A 20,441-nucleotide genomic window follows, 5' to 3' on the forward strand; every position below is an offset into this window, starting at 1 on the left:
GCACACGTTACAGTTTAAAGGCAAAGTACCGAACAGTTTTGGTGCAGAACTTGTAGTAGGAATGTCGTTTATTAACATAAATAATTATTATGCTAACCTCGCTTTCGTTTGTATATAACACTAAGCCTATTGTATAGTAATTCAGTAAGTGATTAACCTCAACACGAGTCGCTCGCTTTTTGACTCTCAATTCGTTGACTACTCGAAGTGACAAGGGTTTTAGAGAAAGTCTAACAGACAAATATGTCGTCCGAATTTCAACTTCAGGCTTTTGGGACATGTCTTGTAGTAATTGCATCTAAACACGGTAACCAAAATAACCTTGTTAAGTTGACACAATTTAATTCTTCTCTGATTGAATGATTGTGGATCTGTGGAACTGCTGCAGATGATTTTGTCTTCAGATGTGATAAATACGAATCCTTGTCCATAAGCGGCTTTGATATAGTGTTTCACTATGTTCTACAGTTTCGCGAATGTCTTTGCGTCTGCGATAACTCTTTCTGAGAGTCTCAGCCCATAATTCCATGGATCTGTGGGAGAACACAGCAAATTTTGGAACCAAAAGTTTCAGCGATGCCTCAAATCTCGACGATTTGCTTGTTGTTTATGCACATAAATTACTCATTTGTGGGTATGCACTTCTGCATTGCATGAACAAGCAGCACAAATACATCAGTATCCTTCGCAACAACAACTACTTTTGCATCTGTCGAGTTAGCATGCAAAATCATTCTGGTTTGAGCCTTTTTGTGGTTTCACCTTGGAAGGACTTCTATTTGCTTTTGAAGTCTTCCATGCTTCTTCTCCGTAAGTTATAACCAATGGAACTGTCACGAGCCTGTGACCCTCAGCGCTTAGAGATATTTTGGGAGCAAGTTTTAATAGATTTTTTTGTTTACATCATTGTAAAAAACCCTATTTTACCTTGGAGTATCTTTTGCTCTAAACTTTTTTATGCACTAGCCTTGATGACTCACTTCTACTTTGTCGAGCGCACAAAAATCTAAAAAAACGAAAGCAGTCTCAATAGTGAAGGATGACCACCAAGCTTTTGAGACTGGCAAGGCTGTCTCTATCGAAAAGGCATTTGCACATCTCATCAAAACCATAGTTCTAGTCTTGCAACTCCTGAAGGTGTGCTGTGACAGGGAAATGAAGCTGTTCTTCTTAATTTCATGTGCAAGGAGTCAAATCCATATGTAAATCAACCACCAGAAAACGCCAGATGAAGTAAGGGTGCGATGATCATATTTCGCAGGAGAAGATAGTCTTATTAAAGAAAGTCATGTACCTTCAGCCCAGCGCGAGGGCATCTTGGATAGCCTATAGTTTCAAGACATTCTTCCGACTTAGTGCAATAGTCAAATGCAGATGCAAAGAACTTATTGTCCGGTTCAGAGTGGGAGCAAGACTTTGCAACTACCGAGGAAGAAGTGACTGACTCGTCAGATAGCACTACCTTATTCGAAATTTTGCTACTGCAGTTCGTGCAAACGTAATTTAAATGATCTAAATACTAATTATTTGATTGAAAAAAGTATTAAGAAAATGCTTTTGGTGACATCGAGCCTCATATTAATACAAAGTTATGCCAATGTATCATTTTATGACAATAAGATCTTTGATGACGTCATGCAAATTTTTGATGACGTCAAAATAAAAATACTGATGGCGGAAAATTATGCTTAAATGTACATCAATTAAAAGCTTGCAACGAGACGAGTCAAAATATGTAATTTGCGTCAAAAAATAACAATCCAGTAAAGAGCTAGCGATGATTTTGTCTGATTTTTTACCTTTAAATGATGTCATCAGTCCCGTGACATCCAGGCATTTTTAAAAAAGTCACCTGGCAGATTATGAAAGCCTGGACTCCCTACTACAAGAATCCGTTGAGAAAGTAAACATTATCTTGAATGTCAGATTGTCAGGCTATGTTTCCTGTCTTTCGTGTTTACATCTTACGATGCATCTGAATTCACAATTAACGCGCTCTCTTTTAAATCTACAGTCCCTGGTTCTGAGTAACCCTACAAAATTCTCCAAATTTAACTACCAATAAGAAGCAAGAATAACATGTGCAGTTTTACGTCACTAAAGCTAATTAACAGCAATTTCTATGTAGAAATAACGCTGCATGCCTATAACACGCTGAACGCTTATAACTAAATTTACCTAAACATGTATCTGTAGCCAAGTTATGGAGTAAACAAGCAATGTTAAAGGTTCTCCCGCGATCCTAACGAGTTCACCATGCGATCCATCTAAGTGAACCGCAGGAAAAACAACTAATCACTACACAATTCTGCATTTATAGCAAATAATTTACCAACTACGTACGTGTAGCAATTATGGTTAGAAGCAAAATGCCCGAAAGCAATGGAAAAGTTCCGACATGTTCTGTCGTTTTGAAATTTCGGTGATAAAAGATTTCGGTTCCAAAAAAAATTCGGTTGTAAATCGCGCCGAAATATTTGGTACTTGATGCAAGCCTCCGCGGTTTTTAAATAAAAACAACAACTAAAACTTAGCCTGCGCGCAGACTCGATTGGTTTTTTCATTCAACTTAATTCATCTCTGGGAAAACCAGTTGAGTCTGCGTGCAGGCTACTATAAATTGGACAAGTGATTCATTTATCGAGCAGTTGTGAAGCCATCCTAATGACTACAAAAAAATTATGCTCGAATCATGGAGCAACTCCATCAATTTTATGATCACATTCAAACGTCACATCTTTCATCTTACGTCATAAGACATGCTAGGGTGAAACTACTTCAAGTTCAATCGCGTAACTTAAATGCAGTCCGACCTGCACTTCATGGTTGCATTGACAAATCTCGGGAAAATTCAAAATGGCAAGTACAGAAAGCAATATTGGATCAGCAACAAATAACAGCAGTGAGCATAACATGATACCAGGATATACAGGTATGAGAAGCTTTGCGTGAATATCTGAAGGAAATAAGTGAAAAGAAAAGCATAATACCAAGATAAAATAAAGAACTTTTTTTTATCTTGCTTATACTAAAATCACATTGTTTGATCGGGAAAATGAACAGGTTTCTTTATTTAATGAACAGAATCAAAATTTAAAAATAATTTGAAAAGTGCAAGTACGAAGAATCTTTTGTATATTATAAGTAGTCAACAAAAAGGGCAGCAAAACGAAGACTGTTGCTTGTCATCCTGAGGCTTGCACCTTGATGCATTTCACTAACGCTTAGCTAGGCTGCTTTTCGAACAAAGAATAGGGCAATTTGCATCATAATCAAGAGTAGACAGAAGGAGTGTTATATGCTAGCCTTCTGATCCATATGCATCATCATACCAAATTTTATTTCCGCCTTCGAATATTTTGGGCTCAGCAAAAAATATATGCAAAGCAATTGAAATATGCAATCATTGTTATCTGCTGTCTACTAATCACTTGCAGACTGTGCAGAGTAAATAGTCGGGAATTTCCATAATATATTATTCAATAAAATTGATCAACGTGGCTCTCCGAAAGCCGCGAAGATTTTCGTTTTTTTGTCTGCACTATGTCTTACACTCTTGTCAAAAGGGCTTTGTGGGAAAGATGGGCGTGCCTTGTATCTTCTTTACCTAAAAAATGTAAAAATGCAAAGCAATATTTGTAATTACGATGAAGTCCCTGTACGCTAGGGTTATATTTATGAAACTAAATTTTGACTCTAGCTTCGCCTACCTTTGTTTTCCAAATAGTCATTAGTACTATACGGCTCACGCTTTTCTCTTTTACATCTTTATCAAGATATTCATGAGACATTTCGACATAATTTTTCTCAATAACTCTTTAGATTAACGGTTTCAAGAATCTCCGGGTACCTTTTGAATTTGTGCACAGGGTCAAGAAAATATGGAATTATCCTTGATACCTCACGCCAAGTCTTGCCTAAAATGTTTCATTTAAATACCTTTCGATTTGTGTTGTAGTTGATTACAAATATACGGTGGCCCATAACTGCCACTCACTGAAATAAACTGATTCGCATAGAAACGAAACAGATTCACATTGAAACAAACCGATTCACGTAGAAAGAAAAACCACTCACACAAAATTCAAGTGAGTCGCACAAAAAGAAAAAAGACTCGCAGAAAAATGAAACTCGTCACAAATTTTTAGTTTCAGTCGCATAAAATACTGCAAATCGCACATAAAGCAGAATGGGTCGCACAATTAGAAAAGAGGTCGCACTTAAAGAAGAATGGGTCACACGTTAGAAAAGGGTAGGTTTTGTATTGAATTGAATTAATTTTTGTTCAGCGATGTTGTTTTGCCCAAACTGCGGGAATTTCAGAGTCAAGACCCACTTTCTCATCATTGAAATAGAATAATATGCGCGTAGATTTGAACTATTAGGACTATTGTTCAATTCGATCACAGAAACATGCAGACAGGCTAGAAGTCCAAACTTAGCTAGTTACCCGAACTGCAGTGTACGACAGTTTCCTACGAGATCTCCGGTAGGCAAGAGCAAAAATTCAAATTTACAAATGTACACCATGACATAAGTTTATACTTCTAGTGTACACACAAATATTAAGTTTTACATACAAATATCTTCGTGAGAAACTCAAGAGTTGCAATGCAGAAATGCGAATTAAGAGTACGAAAGACAAAAGGTTGCCCTTCAATCAATGGCTGTAGTTTTATCACAGAGAAGAACGATCTCCGTGTCTCTGATTCATAAATATTGTATCGTTGCGCAATATAGTTAAGAATCCTTAAGAAACTATTTTAACAATTATACCTAAAGAGCGCGTTTCTCTAGTTTTGCGAGAGACTGGAGGCCTTGGTCATTCCTTGGCCGAGCTTGCTTTCAAGGGCCATGTAGAAATGCTCTATTTGACACAGGCCAATATTATACAGCGCTAACACATGGGGCCTTCGGTACCCTATCTAGTATTAGATGAGATGAGTTCAATCTGCTATAGCGATGATTTAAACAAAACTTGAGCTATGAAGGGAAAAGAAAGGCAATCACAATGAAAACTTTTCGACTGGAATGGTCAATTTTATGGTCAGAAAAAGAAATCATTGCAAGAAAAGAAAAGCAAGAAAACGTTGCGAGAAAAGCATTCCAAGAAGACGTTGCAAGAAAGGCATTGCAACAAAAGGATTGCAAGAAAAGCATTGCCATCAAAGCATTGAAAGAAATCATTGCAAGAAAAGAAAAGCAAAAAAACGTTGCAAGAAAAGCATTGCAATAAAAGGATTGCAAGAAAAACATTGCCATCAAAGCATTCAAAGAAATCATTGCAAGAAAAGAAAAGCAAGAAAACGTTGCGAGAAAAGCATTCCAAGAAGACGTTGCAAGAAAGGCATTGCAACAAAAGGATTGCAAGAAAAGCATTGCCATCAAAGCATTCAAAGAAATCATTGCAAGAAAAGAAAAGCAAAAAAACGTTGTGAGAAAAGCATTTCAATAAAAGGATTGCAAGAAAAACATTGCCATCAAAGCATTGAAAGAAATCATTGCAAGAAAAGAAAAGCAAAAAAACGTTGTGAGAAAAGCATTTCAACAAAAGGATTGCAAGAAAAACATTGCCATCAAAGCATTCAAAGAAATCATTGCAAGAAAAGAAAAGCAAAAAAAACGTTGCAAGAAAGGCATTGCAATAAAAGGATTGCAAGAAAAGCATTGCCATCAAAGCATTGAAAGAAATCATTGCAAGAAAAGAAAAGCAAAAAAACGTTGCAAGAAAAGCATTGCAATAAAAGGATTGCAAGAAAAACATTGCCATCAAAGCATTCAAAGAAATCATTGCAAGAAAAGAAAAGCAAAAAAACGTTGCAAGAAAAGCATTGCAATAAAAGGATTGCAAGAAAAACATTGCCATCAAAGCATTGAAAGAAATCATTGCAAGAAAAGAAAAGCAAAAAAACGTTGCAAGAAAGGCATTGCAACAAGAAAACGTTGCAAGAAAGGCATTGCAATAAAGGGATTGCAAGAAAAGCATTGCCATCAAAGCATTCAAAGAAATCATTGCAAGAAAAGAAAAGCAAAAAAAACGTTGCAAGAAAAGCATTGCAATAAAAGGATTGCAAGAAAAGCATTGCCATCAAAGCATTGAAAGAAATCATTGCAAGAAAAGAAAAGCAAAAAAAACGTTGCAAGAAAAGCATTGCAATAAAAGGATTGCAAGAAAAGCATTGCCATCAAAGCATTGAAAGAAATCATTGCAAGAAAAGAAAAGCAAAAAAAACGTTGCAAGAAAAGCATTGCAATAAAAGGATTGCAAGAAAAGCATTGCCATCAAAGCATTGAAAGAAATCATTGCAAGAAAAGAAAAGCAAAAAAACGTTGCAAGAAAAGCATTGCAATAAAAGGATTGCAAGAAAAGCATTGCCATCAAAGCATTCAAAGAAATCATTGCAAGAAAAGAAAAGCAAAAAAACGTTGCAAGAAAAGCATTGCAATAAAAGGATTGCAAGAAAAGCATTGCCATCAAAGCATTGAAAGAAATCATTGCAAGAAAAGAAAAGCAAAAAAACGTTGCAAGAAAAGCATTGCAATAAAAGGATTGCAAGAAAAGCATTGCCATCAAAGCATTGAAAGAAATCATTGCAAGAAAAGAAAAGCAAAAAAACGTTGCAAGAAAGGCATTGCAACAAGAAAACGTTGCAAGAAAGGCATTGCAATAAAGGGATTGCAAGAAAAACATTGCCATCAAAGCATTCAAAGAAATCATTGCAAGAAAAGAAAAGCAAAAAAACGTTGCAAGAAAAGCATTGCAATAAAAGGATTGCAAGAAAAGCATTGCCATCAAAGCATTCAAAGAAATCATTGCAAGAAAAGAAAAGCAAAAAAAACGTTGCAAGAAAGGCATTGCAATAACAGGATTGCAAGAAAAGCATTGCCATCAAAGCATTCAAAGAAATCATTGCAAGAAAAGAAAAGCAAAAAAAACGTTGCAAGAAAAGCATTGCAATAAAAGGATTGCAAGAAAAGCATTGCCATCAAAGCATTGAAAGAAATCATTGCAAGAAAAGAAAAGCAAAAAAAACGTTGCAAGAAAAGCATTGCAATAAAAGGATTGCAAGAAAAGCATTGCCATCAAAGCATTGAAAGAAATCATTGCAAGAAAAGAAAAGCAAAAAAAACGTTGCAAGAAAAGCATTGCAATAAAAGGATTGCAAGAAAAGCATTGCCATCAAAGCATTGAAAGAAATCATTGCAAGAAAAGAAAAGCAAAAAAAACGTTGCAAGAAAAGCATTGCAATAAAAGGATTGCAAGAAAAGCATTGCCATCAAAGCATTGAAAGAAATCATTGCAAGAAAAGAAAAGCAAAAAAAACGTTGCAAGAAAAGCATTGCAATAAAAGGATTGCAAGAAAAGCATTGCCATCAAAGCATTGAAAGAAATCATTGCAAGAAAAGAAAAGCAAAAGAACGTTGCAAGAAAAGCATTGCAATAAAGGGATTGCAAGAAAAGCATTGCCATCAAAGCATTGAAAGAAATCATTGCAAGAAAAGAAAAGCAAAAAAACGTTGCAAGAAAAGCATTGCAATAAAAGGATTGCAAGAAAAGCATTGCCATCAAAGCATTGAAAGAAATCATTGCAAGAAAAGAAAAGCAAGAAAAACGTTGCAAGAAAAGCATTGCAATAAAAGGATTGCAAGAAAAGCATTGCCATCAAAGCATTGAAAGAAATCATTGCAAGAAAAGAAAAGCAAAAAAACGTTGCAAGAAAAGCATTGCAATAAAAGGATTGCAAGAAAAGCATTGCCATCAAAGCATTGAAAGAAATCATTGCAAGAAAAGAAAAGCAAAAAAACGTTGCAAGAAAGGCATTGCAACAAGAAAACGTTGCAAGAAAGGCATTGCAATAAAGGGATTGCAAGAAAAACATTGCCATCAAAGCATTCAAAGAAATCATTGCAAGAAAAGAAAAGCAAAAAAACGTTGCAAGAAAAGCATTGCAATAAAAGGATTGCAAGAAAAGCATTGCCATCAAAGCATTCAAAGAAATCATTGCAAGAAAAGAAAAGCAAAAAAACGTTGCAAGAAAGGCATTGCAATAAAAGGATTGCAAGAAAAGCATTGCCATCAAAGCATTCAAAGAAATCATTGCAAGAAAAGAAAAGCAAAAAAACGTTGCAAGAAAAGCATTGCAATAAAAGGATTGCAAGAAAAGCATTGCCATCAAAGCATTCAAAGAAATCATTGCAAGAAAAGAAAAGCAAAAAAACGTTGCAAGAAAGGCATTGCAATAAAAGGATTGCAAGAAAAGCATTGCCATCAAAGCATTCAAAGAAATCATTGCAAGAAAAGAAAAGCAAAAAAAACGTTGCAAGAAAGGCATTGCAATAAAAGGATTGCAAGAAAAGCATTGCCATCAAAGCATTCAAAGAAATCATTGCAAGAAAAGAAAAGCAAAAAAAACGTTGCAAGAAAAGCATTGCAATAAAAGGATTGCAAGAAAAGCATTGCCATCAAAGCATTGAAAGAAATCATTGCAAGAAAAGAAAAGCAAAAAAAACGTTGCAAGAAAAGCATTGCAATAAAAGGATTGCAAGAAAAGCATTGCCATCAAAGCATTGAAAGAAATCATTGCAAGAAAAGAAAAGCAAAAAAAACGTTGCAAGAAAAGCATTGCAATAAAAGGATTGCAAGAAAAGCATTGCCATCAAAGCATTGAAAGAAATCATTGCAAGAAAAGAAAAGCAAAAAAAACGTTGCAAGAAAAGCATTGCAATAAAAGGATTGCAAGAAAAGCATTGCCATCAAAGCATTGAAAGAAATCATTGCAAGAAAAGAAAAGCAAAAAAACGTTGCAAGAAAGGCATTGCAACAAGAAAACGTTGCAAGAAAGGCATTGCAATAAAGGGATTGCAAGAAAAACATTGCCATCAAAGCATTCAAAGAAATCATTGCAAGAAAAGAAAAGCAAAAAAACGTTGCAAGAAAAGCATTGCAATAAAAGGATTGCAAGAAAAGCATTGCCATCAAAGCATTGAAAGAAATCATTGCAAGAAAAGAAAAGCAAAAAAAACGTTGCAAGAAAAGCATTGCAATAAAAGGATTGCAAGAAAAGCATTGCCATCAAAGCATTGAAAGAAATCATTGCAAGAAAAGAAAAGCAAAAAAAACGTTGCAAGAAAAGCATTGCAATAAAAGGATTGCAAGAAAAGCATTGCCATCAAAGCATTGAAAGAAATCATTGCAAGAAAAGAAAAGCAAAAAAAACGTTGCAAGAAAAGCATTGCAATAAAAGGATTGCAAGAAAAGCATTGCCATCAAAGCATTGAAAGAAATCATTGCAAGAAAAGAAAAGCAAAAAAAACGTTGCAAGAAAAGCATTGCAATAAAAGGATTGCAAGAAAAGCATTGCCATCAAAGCATTGAAAGAAATCATTGCAAGAAAAGAAAAGCAAAAAAACGTTGCAAGAAAGGCATTGCAACAAGAAAACGTTGCAAGAAAGGCATTGCAATAAAGGGATTGCAAGAAAAACATTGCCATCAAAGCATTCAAAGAAATCATTGCAAGAAAAGAAAAGCAAAAAAACGTTGCAAGAAAAGCATTGCAATAAAAGGATTGCAAGAAAAGCATTGCCATCAAAGCATTGAAAGAAATCATTGCAAGAAAAGAAAAGCAAAAAAAACGTTGCAAGAAAAGCATTGCAATAAAAGGATTGCAAGAAAAGCATTGCCATCAAAGCATTGAAAGAAATCATTGCAAGAAAAGAAAAGCAAAAAAAACGTTGCAAGAAAAGCATTGCAATAAAAGGATTGCAAGAAAAGCATTGCCATCAAAGCATTGAAAGAAATCATTGCAAGAAAAGAAAAGCAAAAAAAACGTTGCAAGAAAAGCATTGCAATAAAAGGATTGCAAGAAAAGCATTGCCATCAAAGCATTGAAAGAAATCATTGCAAGAAAAGAAAAGCAAAAAAAACGTTGCAAGAAAAGCATTGCAATAAAAGGATTGCAAGAAAAGCATTGCCATCAAAGCATTGAAAGAAATCATTGCAAGAAAAGAAAAGCAAAAAAAACGTTGCAAGAAAAGCATTGCAATAAAAGGATTGCAAGAAAAGCATTGCCATCAAAGCATTGAAAGAAATCATTGCAAGAAAAGAAAAGCAAAAAAAACGTTGCAAGAAAAGCATTGCAATAAAAGGATTGCAAGAAAAGCATTGCCATCAAAGCATTCAAAGAAATCATTGCAAGAAAAGAAAAGCAAAAAAACGTTGCAAGAAAGGCATTGCAATAAAAGGATTGCAAGAAAAGCATTGCCATCAAAGCATTCAAAGAAATCATTGCAAGAAAAGAAAAGCAAAAAAACGTTGCAAGAAAAGCATTGCAATAAAAGGATTGCAAGAAAAGCATTGCCATCAAAGCATTCAAAGAAATCATTGCAAGAAAAGAAAAGCAAAAAAACGTTGCAAGAAAGGCATTGCAATAAAAGGATTGCAAGAAAAGCATTGCCATCAAAGCATTCAAAGAAATCATTGCAAGAAAAGAAACGCAAAAAAAACGTTGCAAGAAAGGCATTGCAATAAAAGGATTGCAAGAAAAGCATTGCCATCAAAGCATTCAAAGAAATCATTGCAAGAAAAGAAAAGCAAAAAAAACGTTGCAAGAAAAGCATTGCAATAAAAGGATTGCAAGAAAAGCATTGCCATCAAAGCATTGAAAGAAATCATTGCAAGAAAAGAAAAGCAAAAAAAACGTTGCAAGAAAAGCATTGCAATAAAAGGATTGCAAGAAAAGCATTGCCATCAAAGCATTGAAAGAAATCATTGCAAGAAAAGAAAAGCAAAAAAAACGTTGCAAGAAAAGCATTGCAATAAAAGGATTGCAAGAAAAGCATTGCCATCAAAGCATTGAAAGAAATCATTGCAAGAAAAGAAAAGCAAAAAAAACGTTGCAAGAAAAGCATTGCAATAAAAGGATTGCAAGAAAAGCATTGCCATCAAAGCATTGAAAGAAATCATTGCAAGAAAAGAAAAGCAAAAAAAACGTCGCAAGAAAAGCATTGCAATAAAAGGATTGCAAGAAAAGCATTGCCATCAAAGCATTGAAAGAAATCATTGCAAGAAAAGAAAAGCAAAAGAACGTTGCAAGAAAAGCATTGCAATAAAGGGATTGCAAGAAAAGCATTGCCATCAAAGCATTGAAAGAAATCATTGCAAGAAAAGAAAAGCAAAAAAACGTTGCAAGAAAAGCATTGCAATAAAAGGATTGCAAGAAAAGCATTGCCATCAAAGCATTCAAAGAAATCATTGCAAGAAAAGAAAAGCAAAAAAAACGTTGCAAGAAAAGCATTGCAATAAAAGGATTGCAAGAAAAGCATTGCCATCAAAGCATTGAAAGAAATCATTGCAAGAAAAGAAAAGCAAAAGAACGTTGCAAGAAAAGCATTGCAATAAAAGGATTGCAAGAAAAGCATTGCCATCAAAGCATTGAAAGAAATCATTGCAAGAAAAGAAAAGCAAAAAAAACGTTGCAAGAAAAGCATTGCAATAAAAGGATTGCAAGAAAAGCATTGCCATCAAAGCATTGAAAGAAATCATTGCAAGAAAAGAAAAGCAAAAAAACGTTGCAAGAAAAGCATTGCAATAAAAGGATTGCAAGAAAAGCATTGCCATCAAAGCATTGAAAGAAATCATTGCAAGAAAAGAAAAGCAAAAAAACGTTGCAAGAAAAGCATTGCAAGCAAAGAACTGTGAGAAAAGGATTGCAAGAAAAGAAAAGCCAGAAAACGTTGCAAGAAAGGCATTGCAAGAAAACGTTGCAAGAAAGGCATTGCAATAAAGGGATTGCAAGAAAAACATTGCCATCAAAGCATTCAAAGAAATCATTGCAAGCAAAGCATTGAAAGAAAACGTTGCAAGAAAAGCATTGCAAGCAAAGCATGGAATGAAATAATTGCAAGAAAAAAAGCAAGAAAACGTTGCAAGAAAAGCATTGCAAGCAAAGCATTGAAAGAAGTAATTGCAAGAAAAGAAAGGCAAAAACAATGTTACAAGAAAAGCATTGCAAGCAAAGCATTGTGCGAAAAGCATTGCCGTCAAAACATTGAAAGAAATCATTGCAAGAAAAGAAAGGCAAAAACAATGTTGCAAGAAAAGCATTGCAAGCAAAGCATTGTGAGAAAAGCATTGCAAGAAAACGTTGCAAGAAAAGCATTGCAAGCAAACCATTGCGAGAAAAGAAAAGCAAAAAAACGTTGCAAAAAAAGCATTGAAAGAATTAATTGCAAGAAAAGAAAGGCAAAAACAGTGTTGCAAGAAAAGCATTGCAAGCAAAGCATTGTGCGAAAAGCATTGCAAGAAAACGTTGCAAAAAAGCATTGCAAGAAAGGCATTGCAATAAAAGGATTGCAAGAAAAGCATTACCATCAAAGCATTTAAAGAAATCATTGCAAGCAAAGCATTGAAAGAAAACATTGCAAGAAAAGCATTGCAAGCAAAGCATTGAAAGAAGTAATTGCAAGAAAAGAAAGGCAAAAACAATGTTGCAAGAAAAGCAGTGCAAGTAAAGCATTGTGAGAAAAGAATTGCAAGAAAATTTTGCTAGAAAAATAAAAAATTTCCATGCAAGCAATGGAAGAAAGCAATACAATAGAAACATTGCAACAAAAACATTATATGAAAAACACTGCAAGAAAAGCAATACAAGAAAAACATTGCAAATTATTCATTATTAGTGTTCATTGATTCCATTGTTTACTCTTATGTTTAAGAGCCTGTTCTCTGTGTTTTTTCTCGAATGTTTTCAATGTGAAATAAAAAAAATGTTTAGGCACTCTGAATGGTTAAGTTTAAAGCCATTTGAGCACTCCAGATCTACTAAATTCAGAATTCTTCTGCCCCCAACTCTAGACCCAAGTTCCATTTTTCCCTAGCTGCACTCATGAAATCACACAGGTATTATTTTCCAAAACTTGGCAACCTTGCACAATTTTTTTTCAAAAAAACTGCTGCTTCAATCAAAACATTGAGGATAACATCAAAATCAGCAAAAAAGTTGTCAAATAAAACCCAAGATCTCTTAGACCTCAAAAATTCAAATAAAAGATTATCATATTTCCTCTAAAGAACGCTGCAACTTTTATCACAGAATCCAACTTTTGGATGCCGACTTTAATACAAAATTAAAGGCTTGTCAAATTAAAAATGAAAAAAAAAGTGCATTGAAAAAAGATAAAAACAGACTCTCTGGGTCATTCTATGTCAAATTTAAGGTCATATCACCCACCTACTTGGATTTTGATAAATTTGACCATGTATATTCTCAGAAGAAGACAAATCACCCAAAATTTAAGCACAATTGGTTAAGGTGTTCCTGAGATACAGCCAGTCACAGATTTTGGTCATTTTAGAATATTTTTGTGATGGCAGTGCTTCCCAATACAAGTATTACCAATATTTCTTGAATGAGACATTCCATCTGCAAGATTTTAGGTTGTGTGCAAAATGGACAATATTTGCATCAAGCCACAACAATTCTCCCTGTGATGGCATTGGAGGAACAGTTAAGAGACTAACAGCTAGGGCAAGTGTAAAAAGACAATATTCTTAAAAAGTATTGTCTTAAAAATATACAAGCTAAAATTTATCAAAATCGGCGAAGGTGGTCTATGAGAGAGTGGGTGACATGGAATGAATCCCCTGTTATGCTTTGATATTTTAAGGCACATTGGCTGGTTTAATTCCAATTATGTTTAATGGCATGAATCTAAGAAAGAATTTTTGAAACACATGTCTCATTAAAACATATTACAAAGTTTTGTCTGGGTACACTAAATAGAAAATATTATCATTGAAAATGTCAAATTGTCATTATTAAAAAAATTTGCTTATCTATTGTACTAATCTATTTAATATTCATATTGGCTATTGAGAGATACTCATTTCACTTTGATCCATAAACAATGTCACCAACTTTAACAGAGCCAGGCGTTTCAATTCCCAAGTTTCTTCCAAAAACTGGGGAATTGCCAAATGATGGATCCTCCTCCTTAGGAACAAGTCTGAAAGACCTGAGACTTTGCAGCGGTTCTTTGCTGTCTCTTAACCCAGTCTCCGGATCAACATTAGGCACAGTGCAACGGCCACATCTATGAAGGCATCGAAACTCTGATGTTCCAATTTTTAAATAGTTCCACTGGTCCTCTTCAAAAGCATTACCCCCTTTAATGACAATATTTGGCCTAAACCTTTCCATTGAGCATTTAAATTTAGCACAATTCTTGTTCAATTCTTCAAGAGATTCCTCTGATATTAAAAGGTACGGACATCCATCAGAGAAAGCAACTTTGTCTTTTTCGTGTATATAAGGTTTGTTAGCATTCGACATATGCAATGTTAGCTTTCTTGGGATACATCTCGTGGAATCAAACACTAACAGTGAGTGGGGCTTCCCCAAGTATTTCGAAAGCCACTCGTCTGCTTCTTTGCTTACACGAATTCCTGACCCAGACATTCCAAAAAGCTCAACATCAACAATCTCTAGCTCTTCTTTAGCAACACTGAGTGGAACAAAAAGTGGTTCCATGCCAGGGGCCTCGACTTTCAAGAAACCATCAACAAAGGTCGGAATGATATGTACCAAGGCCGTGTTACTCCGCAAAGTGACCATTCGCCCCCCACGATCCAAAATCGTCCAATGCCTGTCATAGACAATTCCATACTCATTGCAACTGGCTTCTGTTAAAGCGATGCCCTTACAAGACTTCAGTGGATAGAAATTTAAACCAGTAACGACGCCAATGTGCTGGTATTCTCTGGCCATTGCCAAGTAATTTGCGACCAACCAGACCAAACCAAAAGGAATCACGAACATGAAGGAAATTACCACAGGGGATAAAGGATTGGAAATGAATTTCAAATCAAAATTTCGAGCCTATTTCTATAAAAGAAAGAGCCTTTGCCTTGCACTCTCTCAAATATAATAAAGAAAACTTCCTTGGGCGCAATTTGAATTGTCGATAGCTTTGAAAGAAGGCTTGTTTGAAGAGGGCTTGCGAGGGGGGTGTGATAGGGTGCGGGGATGTGCGAGGGGGTGCTGGGGGGATTCGAGGATGGGTGCCTTCTACATTTGCCATCATTTCGCACAGTTTGTTTGTTATCAAAAATAAGCTGTTTGCAAGTACAACAAAGAAACTTAAGCGTGAAGTTGGCCTCGTTTTTTCTAGAAAGTTTCAAGCTCTGCCGGTGTACTAGCGACTTTCTTTATAACTGCTATGCAAGTTGCGATTATAATGGATAAAAACTTCAATTTAAGGATGACTAAGGCAATATCCACGATTTGCCAAAAATCTCGTATTAATGAAGCAATTTTGAAGATTTTCGAAGTTTGGACATTTTTACTATGCCCCAAAGAGTTTGAATTACACAGAGTTGAATGTACACACATTTTTTAATTACATATGGAAAAACGTTATAATGAAAGTGGCATATTTAATTCAGAAATAAAAAACCTATCACAAGCATTATTTATATATTATTTGTTTTCAGCTAAAACATTTTGTGGAAGGGTACTTTTTTGAGTGTAGCCCCTTTTAAAGATTTTGATAGTTACATACAAGGGGCGCTTTTTGAGGCTGGGCCCTTATTAAAGAAAATACGGTAATATTGTGGGATCATCCAATAGTTTTATGATCCTTAAGTTCTGTTTCATTTGTGAGCTTTAAAGGTTAAAGTAACCATTGAGTAGTTAGTATGTTCTGCATTTTTGACTTTCAAATTTTAACTGCAAGGATCTATAAATTTCACGTTGGTACAAAGTTGACAAATGGTTTTAAAACGCAGACCTTGGCAAACATATTGAAGCATTTGTCCAACTTTTACAGCAGTCATTAGACAAACCAGATTGTACCACAAGCTAGGGTTTCGAAATGTTTCTGATTATTAGCAGGACCTTATCGTCGTCCCATCTTCCTTCAAGGAAAAAACTTTCGCATATTTTAAATTTTTTGCGTTTTTCGCGTGTTAGACCGAAATTCGCAAAAGTTTATTTCACGAAATTTTCAAAAATGCAAGAGTCGCAAAAGCTTTTTCATGGCGAAATTCCATTGAATGCAAAATTCGCAAGAGTTTACACCTGTGAAATATTTAAGAATGATAAAATTTGTGAAATGCTATCCCTGCATATTTGCATGAAATATAAATTCGCGAGGAAATATTATTCCTGCAAATTTTCTGAATATTATATTCTGAAAATTTCATTTTTGTTGAAAGTTAAAGCTGTTTATCAGCTGTGCTTTTTTAATTTTTCTGTCGAGCATTGAAATATAATTGAGGGGGACTTGCTTGCCTTTAAACTGACTAGAATTAGTCGAATGTTAATGTAATATAATGTTATATAATGTAGCTTTGTAATTTGCTTGAAATACCTTTCCTTGGTAGCATGATTTAAAGTTGTTGCTGTCATTTTCACAACAAATCAGGCACTGCAGAGCGTCGAGAAAAGTGGGGGTCTAAAGAAGAGGATTCACTGGTGGTTCATTTCTCGATATATTGCGTTTTTTGTAAGAAGTGGAGGGAGTGGGCTTTCCCAGAGAAGATACTAATTTTTTAAATATTGCCAGTTATGAACAGAAAAAACTTTTGAATCAAACCTTTCTTAAAATAAAGAAAAATTGATTAAGATTTGATAAGGTTACCTTTTTTTCTATAGTATCTTTTTTTAGAGCTGTTATGAATTTTTGCAGAATTTTTCATTTTTCCAGTCAATATATAAAACGAGTCTATCTACCTCATTTGCACATCTGCACAGTTAGTTTTATACTTTTGCCGAAAGATCTTGCAAATGGTAAATTATCGACAAGTATTGGAAATTGAAGTTGAAAATGCATTTAGATACATTTTTTCCTGTTGGAAAGTTATCGCACACACCCTATAGCTGGTTAATATTTAAAAATCTAATGAAATATACAAAGATAGCAATATACGAAACCAAACATAACCTGAACCCTAGTTCCATGAGTGATATTTTTTTGAAGCAAGAAATGTACATTATGATTTGCGAACTAAAAATAATATTTACATTCCAAAAGCCAGGACAACTTCTTATGGTATAGAAACTGTGAGATATTTAGGTCAAAAGCTGTGGCAAACACTACCTCGCATTCTAAGAGAGTCCCAATCATTTGAAAAAGAATTAAGAGCACACACTGTAGAATGTGACTGTAGACTATGTAAAATATTTATTGTTTGGTTGGGAGACCAATTTAGACTTCAGTTAAAACTTGAAGCATATTACCAATCCTTTTCCTGCCGCGTAAACTACACCCCTGAAAAAGAAATGTTTATATGCCTGAATACATGTAGCCTTCAAGTTTTAACTGAGATCAAAACTGGTTTTGCTGCCGTAACTAGGTCTTTAATAGTATAGTCTGGCTTTACAACTTGGTACCTGAACTGCTTTAGGTTAGGCAGAAAAGGCTCATTTAAAAGGCTGGCTTTGTATGCTGAAGCATTCGGAATAAAAAGCGGAACACAACATTGTGTTACCATCTTATACCAAAAGTCTCACCAATGATAGGAGAAGAGTATTAATTAAGAAACTTTGTATCGCACGACGTTTCAGCAAAAAAGCCATTGAATTCGTGTATGCAGTTCTGAATGATGTAAACGTATCTTGAAATTAAATTGGATGAAAACTGGATAAATTGGATAAATTGGATACTCTTCAGGTTAAGATATCTACCGGAATATTTAAGTCTCGTTTGATAAGTCTCGATTTTCCCTGCTTTTCGAGTTTGGAATCAATGCTTTCGGTTTTGCTGATATTCTCCTACTAACCAAAACTAATTGGAGAACTCAACACCGCCATGACATATTTCCACATCCATTCTTCTTTGGTTTTTGCTGAGCTTGATTCAATTTCTCATTGAATTCAGGCTGAATACAAAATTAATCTTGCCTATAACTAGGGGGGCATGTCACCGCCAATCCCCCCGTGGCGCTGCTACGAATAACTTAGATTATGTTTTGCAAGTCTTACATTTTTCTAGATTATTTTTGGAGTTTAGTTTGTTTTTGCTAACTGAATTGCTTTTCTACTCGAATCATAATTTGGTGATTGACATAATAGACAAAGTTTTGCATTCATTCTATGGAACACAAGGTTTTTCAAAGTATGGGTTTATCCCTACGCAAAGCAACCCTTTCTGTTCAAACGAGGCTGTTAGCTTTAGATGGCAATCAGATTCAAGAATACGTTTTTCTCTGCAGCCAACATTAAAATTCCTTGAAAGAATCGTAACATTCTGTGCGGCTCTTCCAGTTTGCTCTTCTGTCAGCTTTATGGGAGGCTCGTTCTAGGCTTTTTCGAGCCATTTGTTATAGTGTTAATCTGTTGCAGGCTACATTCCATGTGGGAAGCACTTCTTTGGCGAAAGATACGCTGTTCTTATCAAAAGAGCTAAGGAAGACCAGGAATCAAATGCCAAAAAGACAAGCCACAACTCTGACAGGCAGAGTGGATCCCACCTGTACAAACTGGCAGAGATAAGATCGAGACATGTCCAGAACGGAAGGTTGCTTACTCCATTGAAACCAATTGCTGAAAAAGCGCAGATGTACTATCCCAAAACCACCCAACACTCAGTCTCGCCCTATACACTACGCAATGACCACCCTGGGAAACACTTCATTGCAGGGTACACTGGGTTTGTCCCACGTGCTAGGCAGTACATGGGTGAGAAACACATATTATTATTGTCACTAGGCCGCTTTACGTGCAACCTTTTTGGTTGGTACAAACAAGGGACAAATCATTTGATTGAAATCTCGATGGAAATCTTCGGTTGAAATGCAATCATCTTATTCTAAAATCCCTGGAAATCCTATTGTTTTCGTTGAAATCTCTTTAGCTTTTTGCAAGAGAGAATCGCTTTGCTGATCCAAATTAGATGCGTTCAAAAACACAGGCTGTGGTTCGGGGCAGCCGGCATCTAAGAAACAAGGAAAGGCAATGCATTATCTTAGTTGCTTATTTTAAACATTAGTTTTTCCTAGGATACAAGTAAATTAAATAATAATGCAACAGCTTCCAATGGTCCCAGCAAAAGAAATAAACCTAACTATTAAAGCTAAAAACCTGCTTGAAAAATGAAGATAAAGATGTATATCAGCTTTCGTTGTATGAACTCAGTTAAAAGCTTTTAGTTTCGTTTTGAATGACAGAATCTTAGGGACGGGGCTCATTTCCGATTCAAGTCTATTCAATGTGTTGGCCCCTCGAAATGCAGATGACTATTGGCCATAAGCTGTAAATATATTTCAAAATTTTATCATCCCAAAGTATCCATTACAATTTCACTTCTTTCCCAACCCATACAAATCTTTAAGTGCCGTAACCAATCAACCTTTTAAAAGATGAAGGATATTTTAATTTCCAAAGGTATGAGATACCCAGTCGTGACGAACAAAGCATTGTGCGAATTCACTGACGACATGAAAGACTTCCTAAGTTACCATGACAAACCATTGGATCTTCATCGAAAAATTGGACAAGACGTCAGAACAGTGACAATTTATCACCAAGAGTCAGGGATGGTACCAAGATATACAGGTCATATACAAGGTACGTAAATGTTTGTTTATCTAACGACTGTCCCTTAATTACCAACAGTACTATTTTTTAACTATTGTCTATCGATGAATGCTTCTTGACGCAATACTGACGCAATACTGACACTGTGGATACTGTAAATGTGCAACATTATTTGGTACAAGTTTCGAAGATTGAGCGTTTTCGTAATTCTGGTTTGAACTGTAACAGGCTCAACTTAGACGCTGAAGATATAATTTTTCCAAAATTAAGATGGTTTGACAGAGAAGCTACTGATGCAAAATTCCCAATCTCATTGAAAAGAGGTTCAAAAGTTTTGAATTTGTTGTTTTGTTTGGAAAAGACTGCATACTTTTGATTTTGATCTACATTGATTTTGATCTAAACGATCTGCGTTTATATTCTTACAAAAATGCTCAACTTTAAAACAATGAGGAAATTTTAGGTCCCGAAAAGTTTGCCAAAGTTTAAATAACAAATTAAGAAATTTCTAGTAATTAGTCCTGATCCAAGTTTCTTACAAAAAGCGTGTAACACAACGAAATTGAAAATCTTCTTTCTAAACTGCATCTTTACTGTAAAGTTTTTAAATGCCATGTGTCTTCTAATTTGCTTTGCTCTGAAAAACTATTGTTATTCTGAGCAAACTATTATCAATTCTCCTCTTTCTTTTCACTGACGCTTCAATTAACCAACAGTTAAGATAAGTAGCGTGTGAAGTGTAGAGAATATCTCTCACCAGTGACGTCATTTTAGGTGCCAAGTATAAATTTGGAAAGCGTTTTGGAGACAGCACCAAGGAAGCAATTTGCAAGGCGAAGGAAGCAATGAAAGCTTCTTGAAGGAAAGAGCAAAACATGAAAGCAGCAGCGATGAAGATACAATTAA

General features: G+C 35.1%; 2 protein-coding genes across 3 annotated transcripts; one reads left to right on the plus strand and one right to left on the minus strand.

Annotated features, from left to right (window-relative positions):
* The first annotated feature begins 11 nt into the window (after positions 1 to 11).
* On the plus strand, positions 12 to 20,438 carry LOC135693940 (ciliary microtubule inner protein 2B). Of its 2 annotated transcripts, XM_065212531.2 has the most exons (5): positions 12 to 2,932; positions 4,149 to 4,252; positions 18,342 to 18,677; positions 19,383 to 19,565; positions 20,310 to 20,438. In XM_065212531.2, the coding sequence occupies exons 2-5, from the start codon at positions 4,231 to 4,233 to the stop codon at positions 20,393 to 20,395; spliced, it is 627 nt and encodes a 208-aa protein (XP_065068603.1). In that variant the 5' UTR covers positions 12 to 2,932; positions 4,149 to 4,230; the 3' UTR covers positions 20,396 to 20,438. The 2 variants fall into 2 exon arrangements, with proteins under 2 accessions (XP_065068603.1, XP_065068602.2); XM_065212530.2 differs by lacking the exon at positions 4,149 to 4,252.
* Positions 13,021 to 14,911, minus strand: LOC135693936 (mitochondrial amidoxime reducing component 2-like). The gene has a single exon (XM_065212526.2). It carries the CDS (start codon positions 14,814 to 14,816, stop codon positions 13,887 to 13,889), a length of 930 nt encoding a protein of 309 aa, XP_065068598.2. The 5' UTR covers positions 14,817 to 14,911; the 3' UTR covers positions 13,021 to 13,886.
* Positions 20,439 to 20,441: the final 3 nt, after the last annotated feature.

The sequence above is a fragment of the Rhopilema esculentum genome, chromosome 11 (genome assembly GCF_057945365.1).
Source record: "Rhopilema esculentum isolate cy_ngs chromosome 11, ASM5794536v1, whole genome shotgun sequence".
Classification (NCBI taxonomy): domain Eukaryota; kingdom Metazoa; phylum Cnidaria; class Scyphozoa; order Rhizostomeae; family Rhizostomatidae; genus Rhopilema; species Rhopilema esculentum.